This window comes from Tiliqua scincoides, chromosome 3 (genome assembly GCF_035046505.1).
Source record: "Tiliqua scincoides isolate rTilSci1 chromosome 3, rTilSci1.hap2, whole genome shotgun sequence".
Lineage (NCBI taxonomy): Eukaryota > Metazoa > Chordata > Lepidosauria > Squamata > Scincidae > Tiliqua > Tiliqua scincoides.
In genome coordinates, this window is record NC_089823.1 from 161,321,339 (window position 1) to 161,335,877 (window position 14,539).

Consider the following 14,539-nt stretch of genomic DNA (forward strand, 5'->3'; position numbering starts at 1 on the left):
GACCAAGAAAGCCTTAGAATGTATGATTTCCAATTTATTTCATTTTATAACAGTGCCATCTACTGGTGAAAACAAGGCATGCCAGGGGAACAGGGATGCCATTGCTGCTTTCTACATGTACTTTCTGAGGGAATAGATTTTGAGATGTCCGTCTATGCAAACTGAAGTGAACTAGTCTGTCTGTAGCAGCTTTTGGCACTGGTCTGTTATGATCTGTCAGAAATACGTAACTGAGCACCATCAACTGAGTGCCATCAAGCAGAGGCTTCTGAGAATGTACGCAGGGAAAACCCTACAAAAGAAAAATATAGTCCCCACCATTTGCATGGTTAGTCATACTTCTTCAGTTCTATGCCAGTGGATTGCTAGCTTGCCCTTCCAGCTTCTTATATGTTAAAAGAATATTACCTTTATCCACTCCACCTAGCACTGGAACAGACTTGACCTGGATAGTCTATGGCAGAGGGATCTTCCAAAAAAGCAACAGTATCACTAGCAGGCTTTATCACAAAGAGGGAACAAAATAGGATTTTAAACTATTATGAGAATTGCTATGCATATATAACCCAGGGTGAAGGGTTAGATACCTGCCCAAAGGGGCTTACAATTTAGGTATTGACACAGACAACAAGGTAGGGGAAGAGAATATAGAGCCATGAGACAACGTGAAGCATATGCAATTGTTTCAGTTATAGCCATAGCTAAGGGCAATTGATAGATTGTGGTCCACTTCCAAGCAGAGGCCACTCAGGACTCTTAAGAATAAAGGGAGCATTGAAAAGTTTTTACCAAATTTTTGACAGACTGGGGAGACAGGAAATCAAGCAAGATATAGTTCATTCTCTGAGGAACACATTCTTTAATCCCACCCTTTCCCTTGTCAGCTCAGGATGGCATGGCTCACTCAGCCCATCTCATTTTATTCTTCACACAAAGTCTGTCGAGATGGGCTGAGTAATGACAATGAGACCAAAGTTAATGAGTTTAATGAGTGGGGGCAATCTGAACCCAAGTCTCCCTGACCTCACCCCACACAGCAGCTCCAGTGTCCCAGGCCCCCAGTATAAAGCCAAGCCTTGCTCTTTATGCTTCCAGGCAAAGCTGAGATGAGGCACCTCTTCTCTGCAATATGTCTGTTGCCATCTTTAGAGTCCTGGATGTGCAGATGTGCGCATTTCAGGGTCTCTCTCATACTTCTCCATCAGGTCTCCTCTCACACAGGTTCTCCCAATTCTGTCAGGACTTAGACATAAAGGCTTCTCATCCACATTTTCCAATGAACTGTTTCCCTCCTGGGTTTCTTCTTCTCACATAAACTGAAACCTTCTCCCTCAGAATCCCTTGCCAGTTTCCAAGCAACAGTTGACAGCTGCTAAGCAACAGCTTGAGAAAATAACTGGGAGAGGGGATGTCTCCGCAGACACGAGTACTGTAAATGGCAGCTTGCTTCAGCAAGGGGTCTCCTGTCAAATATAGCACTGTACCCACCCACCCACACCCTAAAATGATTGCAGGGAACAATTCATGCCCAGAATTATGAACTGAAATTCACCAATATTTCAGCAATTAGTTTGTTTTACTCCCTTTCTAGCCTCTTTGCAAACATGCATGGGATTTAAGTTGGACTTTGAGACTGAGGAAGAAAGTTGTGTCCTGAACATGTACTTTAGATCCAGATTTCACTCTGGGATCACTACATTCAAGAAAGTTGCCACCCTACACGATATACCCAATGAGCTTCTTAAACCAAGGGGCTCACTTTCCTTGGTCCAAAAGTGACTGCATATCCAGTCACTATTTTCTCCTTGTTGCATTGGGGATGCATTGGGATACGAGTGTGTTAATATGGGCAGACTTGCTCCAGTACTGCAGCTTCGTACACTGTGTTCCAAAATGGTCTAGAGCAGGGGTGTCAAACTCATTTCATCCTGGGGGCCACACTGGATTCATGGCACATGCTGAGGGCCGAACTCCAACTTTGGCACACGGAAGTTACCTGAACACAGGAAGTGGTGTCACTTGTGACATCACTTCCTGTTTTTTAAAAAAAGCTGAGGCTTCCCCCACTCTCTGCTACCTCACCCCACACCAGACCCCATTCTACCACCAACCGCCCCCTGCCTCACCCCACACCAGACACTTCTACCATCCCCTGCCTCACCCCACACTAGACCCCATTCTACCACCAACCATCCCCTGCCTCACCCCACACCAGACCCCATTCTACCATCCCCTGCCTCACCCCACACTAGACTCCATTCTACCACCAACCATCCCCTGCCTCACCCCACACCAGACCCCATTCTACCACCAAGCATCCCCTGCCCGCCAGCCAGCCAAGCCTCCCAGTCGCCCCCCAGCCCCCACCTACCTTCCACTAGTCAGGGCCAGAGAAGCCATGCTCAGCGTCTCCCGCTCCCAGACTCCCTCTGGCCATGACCAAAGCCCGGGAGAGCTCTGGCCATGGCTGGAGGGAGAACTGAAGGCTGGAGATGCCGCGCGCAGGTGCTCCAGCTCTCAGTCACCCTTCTGGCCGCAGGCAAGCCCTGCTCGCGCCTGGAGGGAGGATGGAGGACCGGGGACGCTGTGCACAGCTGCTCCAGCACTCAGTCACCACTTCCAGCCGTGGGCGAGGCCTGCTGTGCGGCTGCTCCAGTCCTCGGAACTCTCTCCAGCTGCGGGTGAGCCCTGCTCGCGCCCGGAGGAAGGACCGAGGACTGGGGTCACTGCGCGCGGGTGCTCCAGCCCTCAGTTGCCCCTTCCAGCCACGGGCGAGGCCGGCTCGCAGCCGACCAAGGGCCAGGGATGCTGCGCATGGCTGCTCCAGCCCTGGGAACTCTCTTCGGCTGCAGAGCTATGCTCGCGGTTGGAGTGAGCAGGGGTGGGACAGCCCCAGAACTCCACCAAAGCTCAGGGGCCGCCCAAAATGGCTCTGCAGGCCGGATCCGGCCCGCGGGCCTTATCTTTGACACCCCTGGTCTAGAGTACTTGCGGCTTACAAACAAGCTAGCCACATGAATGTAGGGAAAAGGCAACTTTAAAAAATGTCAGGTTATATGGTAGATTTCCATATGTTTGTGATCAGACAGCTTGTTATTCTTGCTCAGTTTCCAGAACCTTACCACTGTTGTGATCTTTTTCAAAGCTTTTTCAAGAATCAAGAGAGCTCAAAATCCAGTCACATTCTTTTCAGTTAAAAAAAAAAGATTTGATTCCTGAAGAACATGGAGCCTGGGACTGTTGATACAAGCAGCACAACAGGTGCAGGTCCGAGACTGCTTATCCGTGGATTTGGAACCCATGACTTTATATAACCGTGGGTTCTGAACCTGCCGGTTTAGCTGGACTTGGTCCCTCTGACCGTGACTGGAGCAGTGCTCTGGTCGCATCTGGAGGGCTTTCTAAGGGCCAGGAAAGCTGTCTGCAGCCTTCCCAACCCTTAGAAGGCCTTCCAGAGGCCTTAGAACGCCTTCCAATGGTTAGGAAAGCTTCCCCAGCCCTCAGAAGGCTCTCTGGATGCGACTGGAGCACAATTCTGGTTACGTTCGTGTGAATATGGGGCGCCTGACCCACGGATTTCAATATCTGTGGATTCTGGCATCCGCGGGCTTCTGGGAATGGAACCGCCATGGTTGCCAAGGCATTACTGTTATACAAAAATAGTTGCAGGAAATAGATGGAGATGGTCCTATCTGATCATAAATACTCTCATCTTTTCCTTCAAACATGAAGGGGTTTTTTTGTTGGAGGGGTGAGTGTAACTTAGATACGATTTTGTTATAAATGTCTTTAGGTATAATGGTGAAGATTCAGGTATGAATGGCTGGGTAGGAAGGAACTAGATTAGCCACATTCTGTGGCTTGAACAGCTGATGCCTTCATCTATTAGATTTCTGTAAAAGCTCCTCCTTCAAACCTTAAAAAAAATCCCAAAATGCTAAATGGCATTCTTAATTTTTAGGAAGAAGCAGAAATAAGTTCAGGAGAATGAAGACCACAAATGCATTAAAAAACCATTACAACAGAAACAGGATTTTATTTTAGCCGGGTAAGTGAACAGTTAGTACCAATTTTTTTTTAAGTTTTCAAGATAAAGAAATCAAGTACTGTGTTCCAAACAAAGAAACCAATTTATCAGAGAACCTTTGTTCCCCTAAACTTATACTGTCCCTTTGATGGACTCCATACATGATGTGATAGCAGAACTGTCCTTCCAATACCAGTCCACAAAGTAGAGAATAATTTAGCAAAAAAAAAAAAACTACTCTTTGCAGAGTCCTTAATTTTCTAGTTGACCAATGTATTAATTTACTTCCAAAAATTGAGTTATGCATTTTAATACCACTCAGCCACATATTCCTTGTGACAAATACCAATAAGAATTTTAAAAAGTTAGTACATACATACATGCGCACGCACTCCTGAAATTAAAATTGTCATCATTTTTATTTTAAAGAAGTCATTCATACGGTATCACAGCTGTGTTGTACAAGTTCCATTTGTGATTAACCTATCATAACAAACTTTCTTTAAAAATCTAGTTTTCACAACTGCAAATAAAGTGGAAAAATCTGTGTCTGGATTGTACCACATGATTGGAAAAAATGCTCCTATATTTTTTAAGAAAAAGTCCCCATGTATGCAATTTTTCCACTTCTGGAGATTGCTTGTTTTGTTTGGAGAAGCTTTCCATCACGTGAGCCCACCTGCAGTCAGAAGTGGTGCAATTCAGAAACAGAGGCAATATCCAGAAACAGGCTTATCACTTCTTCTGCCATTTTTGTTAGAACCATAATCTTTCCCCACTCAGTAATTAAACATTTTAAGCTCACAGATCTGCAGATAAGTTTCGGATATGCAAGGAACCGCTAACTTGATGTAGGAGTTTCTAGAAGATGCTGGTGTATCAGGAAAGCTTTGGATCTCCTAAGCCAGTTTGTCACATGCGCCAACACACTTCTTACTATTGCAAGTTTGAGTAGTCATAGATAATCAGTTTGGGGAAAATGGGAACATAGCATAATGAAAAGGAAGGCAACAAGATTTCATTACTTTAGTGCTCACACTAAATGCCAGTTTGGCAGTTTCATTTGAAACCAACAGCAAATCATGAAACGTCATGAAAAAGATTTTTTTAAAAAAATCTCCTAGAGCAATTACTAAATGAAGAATTACCACACTAGATCAGTAAACCCCAGAAGAAAAATATTAATAATAATATTAATAATAATAATATTAATAACAATAATAATAATAATAATAATAATAAAACCAGTGTCTCACATCTTAGGTCCTTTTTCCACACCGTATCCACTTTTTAAGACACAATCCATAAAATATGCCGTTTGGCAACATTGCACATTTTTTGTCTTTAAAAAGTTGTATATAGATAAAAATGCCTTTTTTTGAAGATTCCTTGTATGAATTCTGAAGCTGACTTCCAACTCTACAGTTTAAAAAAATCAACTAAAAGGAGTTTGAATTATTATTTACAAATCCAGCAGGTAGAACTTCCATCATGGCTTCTTTCCCATTCTTCTAGCAGCTGTCACTCTCACAGCAGCTTTCATAGGTTTCCAGCTCTTGGGGTCTTCCTCATTAATCATCTGCCATTTTAAGCAATTCTAGAAGGGCCCCTACAGCGCCAAAGTAGCCCTTCAAAATAATTGCAAACAGGAAAAGTTAGTCATTTGAGTTCAGCAACAGTCAAAATGTTCAACAACTTCGACAGATAAGGATACCGAGCACAGAATGGGTTGTTCCTGTTAAGTTCAGCACTTAATTAAAAAAAGAACAATAACTAAGAGATCAGTAAATGATTAAGTACTTCACCTACTCTACACGTACATAGAGTAGTACAGAATTACCAGAACATCTCTTTGATCACATCCCTACATTTGGATGCCGTAAGGATCTTGATCTTCCCCTGGGGGCTGGGGATAAGAATAGGCCCTCAGTTTGGCTGTACTTGTCGTAAGAGGCAACTAAACAGCCACCGGGTAGATGGGACTCGTCAGCCTGGGAAGGCAGCTCATCTGAGGGAAGGAAAACTCTGATCCCAAACCTCCACTGCCTTGTGGCTACATCCAGTTATGGAAAAGGCTTCAGGAGTCAACCTCGAGGCAAAATCCGGAGCCGGAGTCCCTGAGGCAGTTCATGGCTGAACACAGTCACGTTCTGGCAACTCCTGTGACGCCGCTGGAACCAACCGTATTGGCCTCTGTCTTTCCATTGGACCATTTCAGCGACGTGGAGAGGGGGGATTTGCTGCATGGGTAACAGCCTATCCTCCACACCTACTTTACCCAGGCTTCACACACTGGAGAGGACACTCTGTTCCAGAACCACCATTCAGAGCGTGACACCATAGTCTTCTGAGACTGAAGGATGCCAACAAAGGATCTTGATACAGTAGACTTTATTTGGTAGATTAGTTTGAACCCTCTAAACCAGTGTTTCTCAAACTGTGGGTTGGGACCCACTAGGTGGGTCGTGAGACAATTTCAGGTGGGTCCCCATTCATTTCAATCTTTTATTTTTAATATACTAGACTTGATGCTACCATGATATACGACTACATTTGGGGAAATGTTATAGACCTGTACTTTTAACAAACTACTATGTATATTCTTTTAACAATGATAGTAAAGGAAACTTACTCCTGGGTAAGCGTGGGTAGGATTGCAGCCTAGGATAGTTAAAAATTTCCCTGCTTGATGATGTCACTTCCGGTCATGACATCACTTCCAGTGGGTCCCGACAGATTCTCATTCTGTCCTGGTGCTAAATGTATGAGAACCACTGCTCTAAACATCACAATATGAATAGGTAGTGAACTTGCCTGCATTTCACTTCCACAGAAGCGAAAGCAATTACTCCACCTCCAGATTATTTTGGAGAAGGCTGTATTCCATTTTACAAGCCCTACGTAAGTAGAGAAAGGCTTCTGGAAATCGCATCAGTAGCCAGAAAGGTATCTAGCTAAATACTAATATGCCATAATATACCCTAAGGAGTTTTCAGAATTAAGACATATGCTTAACTTTCTGCTCTAGATTGCTTATTATTGTTGTCTCAGCTGCTCCAGGGTCATCGCATAGATTTCAGTTGTCAACATGGAAAGTACTTCAAATCACAGCACATGAAGATTATTACTAAGTGATGAACTGTTTGTCATGCCTCATCATTATTATTTATTTGATTTATACTCTGCCTTTCTCCCCGAAGGGCACCCAAGGCAGTTAACACTCAATTCATGATCCATTAAAAAAACAATATAAAAGTAAGTGATGTAGTGCTCTCTACCTTAACCTACATGGCAAGTTGTTATAGACAAATGATCTACCATGTAGTGGGTTTAGAATGATCTACTACATTTAAAATGATCTGAAATGGCCTCCAAATCACAGCTGGAATACAGATAAACTAAAATCAGAGCTGAATTCTCTTCCTTCCTAGAGAGAACAGTGGTGGACTTCCCCAGCCCCCCTGCCCCAGTAGGGCAGTCCCAGTGGTGGACTTCCCCCTGCCCCCGGCCCCCTGCCCCGGTCCATGATGGTGCCCCCGCGTGCTGTTGCTGCCCCCTGTGTAGAAATCAGCCTCCCCACTCACCTGAGACTCACGGAACCTCGCAAAACCTTTGCCTGTGTCGGGGAAACCTCTTGAAGGTTCCCCAACGCTATTAAGTGTGCTTCCAGGAAACAAGAAGCACAGTATTCAACCCTGTTAGGAGCCTCAGAGAGGCTTCCATGGGGTCCTAGAGGTTCATGCCTGGGACATTTTCCCCGTAGACTGAATGGGAGGTTCACAACTGAGAGAGAATCTTGTATTTTCATTATCTCTGACTACTAAATATTTGCCATTGTTAAAATGGTCCTCTATTTTTTAATCCCACAATACAAAAAAATCATCTATGTAATCTTTTTCTTCAAAACAAATTACAAAAAAAATCTCTTCCTGGAACATCTCATTCTCTCTTATACAGTTTTGTCAGTCAGTCAGTCAGTCAGTCAGTCAGTCAGTCTGTTATATCCTGCCTTTCCAAAAGCTCAAGGCGGTTTACAAAACATAATGCATGAAACACAGCATAAAATGATGATAAAAACCAGTTAAAATATAGATCATTTAAAACCAGCACAGCAGTAATACAGTAATTCTAAAAACCCATAGGTGGTGACAGGTTAAAAAAAGCAATACACAACCAACTAAAAACATGTGAATACACAATAAAAACCAGTTACATAAGACAACCAGGAGTATTCACCCTTACCCATCCCCAAAAGCTGATGTGAATAAAAATGTTTTTAAGCCTCGCCAGAAGCTCTCTATTGAAGGGGAAGATTTTAGATGTTCTGGTAGTGAGTTCAATAAAAGTGGTACCACACATGAAAAGGCCCTGCCTCTTGCTACCACACCCCTCACTTCTCCAGGCAGCAGCACTCTCAACAGAGCTTCCTCTGATGACCTAAGAAAGTGAACAGAATGATATAGGAGTAGGCGGTCCCTCAGATACCATAGTCCCAGGCCATAAAGGACTTTAAAGGCAAGTACCAGCACCCTGAATTGGGCCCAGAAACAAATGGGCAGCCAATGAAGCCACTGGAACACGTTAGTTCAGCTGAGTCAAGCTTCCTGGCCTGGAAACGGACCTTGAGCCAGTCACTATCTCTTGGTCTCACCTACCTCACAGGGCTGTTGTGAGGACAAAAGGAAGGGAAAACAAAAGGAAGGGAAGAATTATGTACACAACCCTGAGCTCCTTGGAGGAAGGGAGGTATAAAAATGTGAAAAATAAATTCAAATGAATTATCTCATTCTGTACTTGAGTTTTGATGTTTCTTGTCACACATGCTTTGGAAGTTGGAGAAGATTTTTGTGCAACCCATGTGGGAATGCACTAGTAGATTAGGAATTCTGATTTTTAAAGGGCAAAGTTAATATTGTGTCTTCTTTTCAATAAACTTTACCTCGTGTTCCAGAAAGAGAGCTTTGAGTTGTCCCTTTGACCAATAGTCCAAGGCATATGCTAGCAATTTCATGGAGACCATGTTGATTCTCAAGAAGTTTCCTACAAACACCACCCTGTCAATGTTCTGCAAAATTTAAGTAAAACAAGTCAATATTTATACCATTAACTAAGTGCCATTTTCAATCAACTTTTTCCATTGCATTCACAGCTACAGTGTTCATTCAGCCCTGACTCTCAATTTTTTTTTTAAAAGAGCATCAGAAAGACAACCCAAAACTCTTATTTAGAGAGGATAATACCCTGAGGTAACATACTTCTGTAAACGAATTTCTGGAAATATGAAGGAATTATATAGTACTACTACCCTTCTATATATTATTTTCAATAGGAGTGTCATTTTTACTTTGCTTTACCTTTAACCTAGAGGTGTATTTCCTAAGCAGTCATTATTGTACCATCATATTACAGACTTTAAAATATATCCACACAAATTACTAGCCTTAAAGATGTTCACAGGTGGAACTTCGTAATTTGCGAGGGTTCCGTTCCTGGAACCCATGTGAATACCAAACTTTGTGTGAAACCAAGTCACGAGAAATTCGGGGTCCACCCAGCTCTGAACATGACCAGAGCCTTGCTCCGGTCGTGTCGGGAGCTGTTCTGAGGCCTGTGGAGGTCATGCGCAGCCTCCATGGGCCTCAAAATAACCTCCGGAGGTCCTAGAAGGGCACTTCTGGTTTTTCGGCAAAAAACAGAAGTGTCTTTCTAGGACCTCCGGAGGCCTTTCTGAGGCCCGTTAAGGCTGTGCGAGGCCTCCATGGGCCTCAGAAAGGCCCCTTCTAGCTCCCCTGCCAGACTATTTTAGCGGGTGTCTCCTGGTTCTAGTATTATGTGAGAGGAAAAAGATATTCCCTATATCAACTATCTATAACGTGCATTATTTTATGTTTCAGTCATGCCCCCTTCAGGTGCCTTTAGTCTTTTCTAAAGAGCCCCCAAAACCTTTCCTCATAACAGAGAGGCTCAGCCCACTAATCAGCTTGCTTTCTTCAGCACCTTTTCCAGTTCCACTACATCTTTTTTGAAATGTGGCAACCAGAACTGGACACAATACTCTTTCATGAATCTGCACTACTACTTAACAAATTTATCTAGGAACAAACATCATTTCATAATTGTTTTTAAACCAATCTGGTCTTGAACCAGGAAGACAGCTTCTTTGTTTTGTTCAGCCTGCATAATTTCCATCAGCATTTAACATGACTGGACTTAACTACCTTTGGAAACAACATGCACACAAGATGTTCAAGATCATACTATTTATAGCAGTAAAAAAACACTTTATTTCAATAGTGCAGTTTTAGCCTCAAAGCTAGCAATCTAATTAACACCCCTGAAGTTGGTGATTTAAAAAAAAAAGTTAATGCTTATTAATCACTGAAAGTTATTTTTACCTACATATCTTCAAGGTGCCAGCATGATAAGGGCCAATGCTAATCAAACATATCTGAATTCCGCCTTGCCTGATAACACAGTGTTCCCCTCCCACCCAATCTTGTTCTCAGTAAAATAAGGAAGCACTCAGAGTACTCAGCATTTACACAGCACTTTTCAGAAGTGTTCATTGCACCTCACACACAATATATCAGCAGGATTTAACAATCCTGTAAATGGGGCTAGAATTATCCTCATCAACCCCACCACAACCACCACGCAGATGAGAAGTTGAGGATAAGAAACAATGGTTGCCAAAGGCCAGGTAACAAATCCAAGATAGGACAGATTGGAGCCGGGACTTTCAGGGTCATAGTTTATGCTCTTCACTATGTACTACACCAGCTTCTCAACACATTTGTTAGGCTAACTGAAATAGAAATTTCTATTTCAAGATTACGTACTTTAAGGATTCCAACCACAGTATAAGCACAGCTAAGTGCTCCTTGATAGTCAAAAGATACACTTCAGTCATATTTTTTCATCTTTTGGAGGGGGAAGGGTAGGAGAAGGGGACAGTTTCTGCCACTTCCTTTGCTTAATAGAGGCAGAATCTCAGTGAAGGAGGATTCTCTGAAGGCAATTAGTGGTACTGGATATCTGTTCTTCTTGGTTCTCCTTTCATGGGAGGCCCCTGCAGCCATCATAGAACAGACTGTGGTTTTGTGTGCGAGTCCTAAACAATCCTCCAATATCATGATTTAGAAGACTGGAAACAAGCAGCAAGTTCACATACTCCCTTTCACACGTTGCTTCACTTTCAGTTTAGCACTAAACACCGTCTGTAACAACATCCAGACTGGTAGACAAACGGTTAGCTCTTGCTCACCAAATCACAACTGGAAACCACAGCCCGGGTTTCCAATTCTGGTTTGGGGGGGCAAGCAGTTAACTACAATTTGCTGATTCAGACAAATCATAGCAAACTGTTGTTAGCACCAAACTGCCAACTGAAAATTCAACCACACGTCTGAGGGGAAGATGATGTGTGTGTGAGCCTTCAGCTCATTCCTAATCTTCCAAACTATGGTTTGGAAGATGGTCTGAATTTAGCCATAATCTTCTGAATTAAAGTCCTCTACAAACTGTGGCTGTGCTCAGAGGACAATCATGATGCAGGTGCAAGTATTTTTTGCTGTCAGAGATAATAACAGAAGCTGCAGTTTGTTGGAAGAAGAGCATTATCAAAATACATCCAGAAACATAACTATTAGTATGTATTCATGTCTTCCTTTCTGAGTTTATGCACACAATTCAATCAACTTAAAAAAAAAAAAACTTTATCACGTCATTAGCAGTGGTGAGTCTCTTCCTATGAAAGGCAGCCTATGATGCTCATGGCAGTTAATTCTCTATGCTTTGATAGCCCTGTACAATGCTGCTTGAACTCCATGCCACAAGGCAACACTGTAAAGAAGCTGAAAGCAAAGAGGACAAAACTATTCATGAGTGAAGAGGCTTTCAATGATAAACCTATGCAAACATTAAGTTTACAACATTCAGGAAAATTAGAAAGCATTCTTGGTCACCAGCGCATTGAAACAAGTATTACAGTTGTTTGGAATCCTGCCCTTTCACCGAACTTCTAAAGCAAAACTAGGTCATGGCAGACAGATAGTTGCTACAGGAAAAACAACCTGCCCCACATCTTGTCCTCCTCTTTCTCCTGACAACGTCTAATAGAAAATGCACAACATGGAGTCCTCTGCAGGCAGCAGCCAATGAAGTGGAGAGAGAAAGGGAAACACACAGCATGGCAACTGTATATCACATGTTGTATTACTAGTTCTTACCAGCGGAAAGCAGGAGGTGGAGAAAACTGCTCTGCAGCAGCCACACATCTCCCACAAAATCTGGTTCTGGTCTCATGTTTAAGCCTCTTATACAGCCTGTGAAACAGATTAGGCTGATGGTGACATGTCCCAAACTACCCACTAATTTTAATGGCTAAACATGGGTTTGAATCTGGTTTTCCCCATGTTCAAGTCTGCAATAGACTGCACTAGCACCTTTTGTAGATGGGGAATTAATAATATACACCTTCAAGCTGCCTGTCAGTGGCCAGCTATAAATGTAATTAAAGCTGTAAATTTTTCTTGTGTGCTATGGCTCAAACATAGCTCAAACAGCCCAATCCTAACCCACTTTCCAGCACCAGAGTAGACACAATGCAGCCCCAAGGTAACTGAACAAATGTAAAAGAACAATTGAGAAGGCCTCCATGACTGCCAACCCCACCACAGAATGCAGCATGTGCCTGGGGCCATAGTTGCATTGGCCCTAGAAAGTTGGTTAGGATTGGGCTGTAAGAGGCATATAGTTCCTCTTCTTGTGGTAGGTGGCCCTGCACCATTTAATGCAGAAATGAATTTAATTAACACCCAAAGATTCCAAAACACTGGATTGGATGACCAACAGTACAGCATAAAGTGATGAAGACACATTCAATCCAATGAGCCAAACATAAAAAGTAATACTATGAAACCCACCAAATGAGTACAGTCTATAGACTCACAATGTTAATACTGGTGGCTTAAGAGATAAGGGTAAATCAGATGGCAACTTTGACAAGAAAGCCCTGAACAAAAACAAGAATCAACAGTGGAGACTCAAGTATAAGATGTTTAGGAGCATGTGGTTTCATACATGGGTAAAATCTCTTGCAAGCAAATGAACAGAGCACATTGAGAATAATCAGCTGTTCACTTTAATCATACAAAAAGAGAATCCACAATACAACTTCAAGATATAAATAAACATACTCTTACCTCATTCAGTGCACACATCCGAGCAATGGAGCCAATGTTGTTGGTGATGGTGACTAAAGTTGCTCTTGCTAGATCCTCTTTACTGATGGAATCTCTCTTTTCCTTGGTCATCATGTGGGCAAAGCTGCATGAAAATACCAGAAGTTGTGATCTTTGTTATGTTTTTCACAAAGGCCAAAGTTTCTAAAAATATGTTTGTAAACAGTTTGTCTGGGATGTATTGTGTGCAAAGTGCTTGATTCAGGTGCTAGATGCAAGGGAGCTTGCTGCGAAATGCTTGATGCAAGACAAGAACACAAACTGGCAGCCCAATCTTAACCAACTTTCCAGCACTGATGCAGCTTCAATGCACCCCTTAGGTAAGGGAACAAACATTCCCTTACCTTGAGGAGGCCTCTGTGACTGCCTACCAACTGCAAAATGCTGTGTGTTGGCACAGCTGCATCAGTGCTGAAAAATAAGTTAGGACTGTGTTGACACAAACCTTCGGTAGTTCACAGTGAGCTAACGTAACTTCTCAACAGAACTATTGCATTTTAAATTGAAAGTTCTTCTTTATGTTGTGTTTACCAGTGAACAAGTATTCTATAAATGGTTCCTATGACACCTGATAGAGAAACATGTTTATTTTGTAATGGAGTGGTGTTGGATATTATACATATACACAATAGTGATGGGAAACCTTTTTTCAAAAGGTAAGATTAAGAGATAAAAGCAACTTGTCCTGAGAGCAGAGATACAACATGTATATATTCACTAACTGAAGTTAATAATACTTAGACCAGGGACATCAAACTTGTTTCATACAGAGGGCTGAAGTTAGCATTTATGGTGCCTCCAAAGGGCTGGAAGTGATATCATTAAGCAGGAAGTGACATCATTAAGCAGATGATGGCCAGAAATAAGCACTTTGTTCTCACTTTGTAACTCATTAGCTGCAAATGACAGAACAGAGAAGGTACAAATCTAGCTCATATTTTCAAGATATAAGAGAACCCAATTACCAAGCTGGGTGAGCCAAATTGTAATGGGGGGCAGATAAATTGCTCCTGGGGGCCACATTCAGCCTGCAGGTCTTATGTTTGACACCCCTGACTTAGGGCCCAATCCTATCCAGTTTTCTAGTGCCAGTGCAGCCATGCCAATGGGTGTGTGCTGCATCCTATGGTAGGGAGGCAGTCAGAGGCCTCCTCAAGGTATGGGAAAATTTGTTCCCTTATCTCGAGGCTGCATTGCAGCTGCACCAGAGCTGGAAAGTTGGATAGGACTGGGCCCTTAGACATTAAGGTCCTACACAAATATAACACTG

At 42.8% G+C, this 14,539-nt stretch overlaps 1 protein-coding gene across 2 annotated transcripts in view; it reads right to left on the bottom strand.

The window, feature by feature from the left end:
- Positions 1 to 4,016: 4,016 nt before the first annotated feature.
- The window catches only part of PANK1 (pantothenate kinase 1), a 36,160-nt gene continuing 25,637 nt past the window's right edge, over positions 4,017 to 14,539 (bottom strand). For both annotated transcript variants that reach the window (XM_066619397.1, XM_066619398.1), the window contains exons 5-7: positions 13,231 to 13,354; positions 8,967 to 9,092; positions 4,017 to 5,655 (exon numbers count right to left, since the gene is read on the bottom strand). In XM_066619397.1, the coding sequence (XP_066475494.1) occupies positions 5,599 to 5,655; positions 8,967 to 9,092; positions 13,231 to 13,354 (307 nt within the window). In that variant the 3' untranslated portion in view covers positions 4,017 to 5,598. The remainder of the gene's footprint in view (positions 5,656 to 8,966; positions 9,093 to 13,230; positions 13,355 to 14,539) is intronic.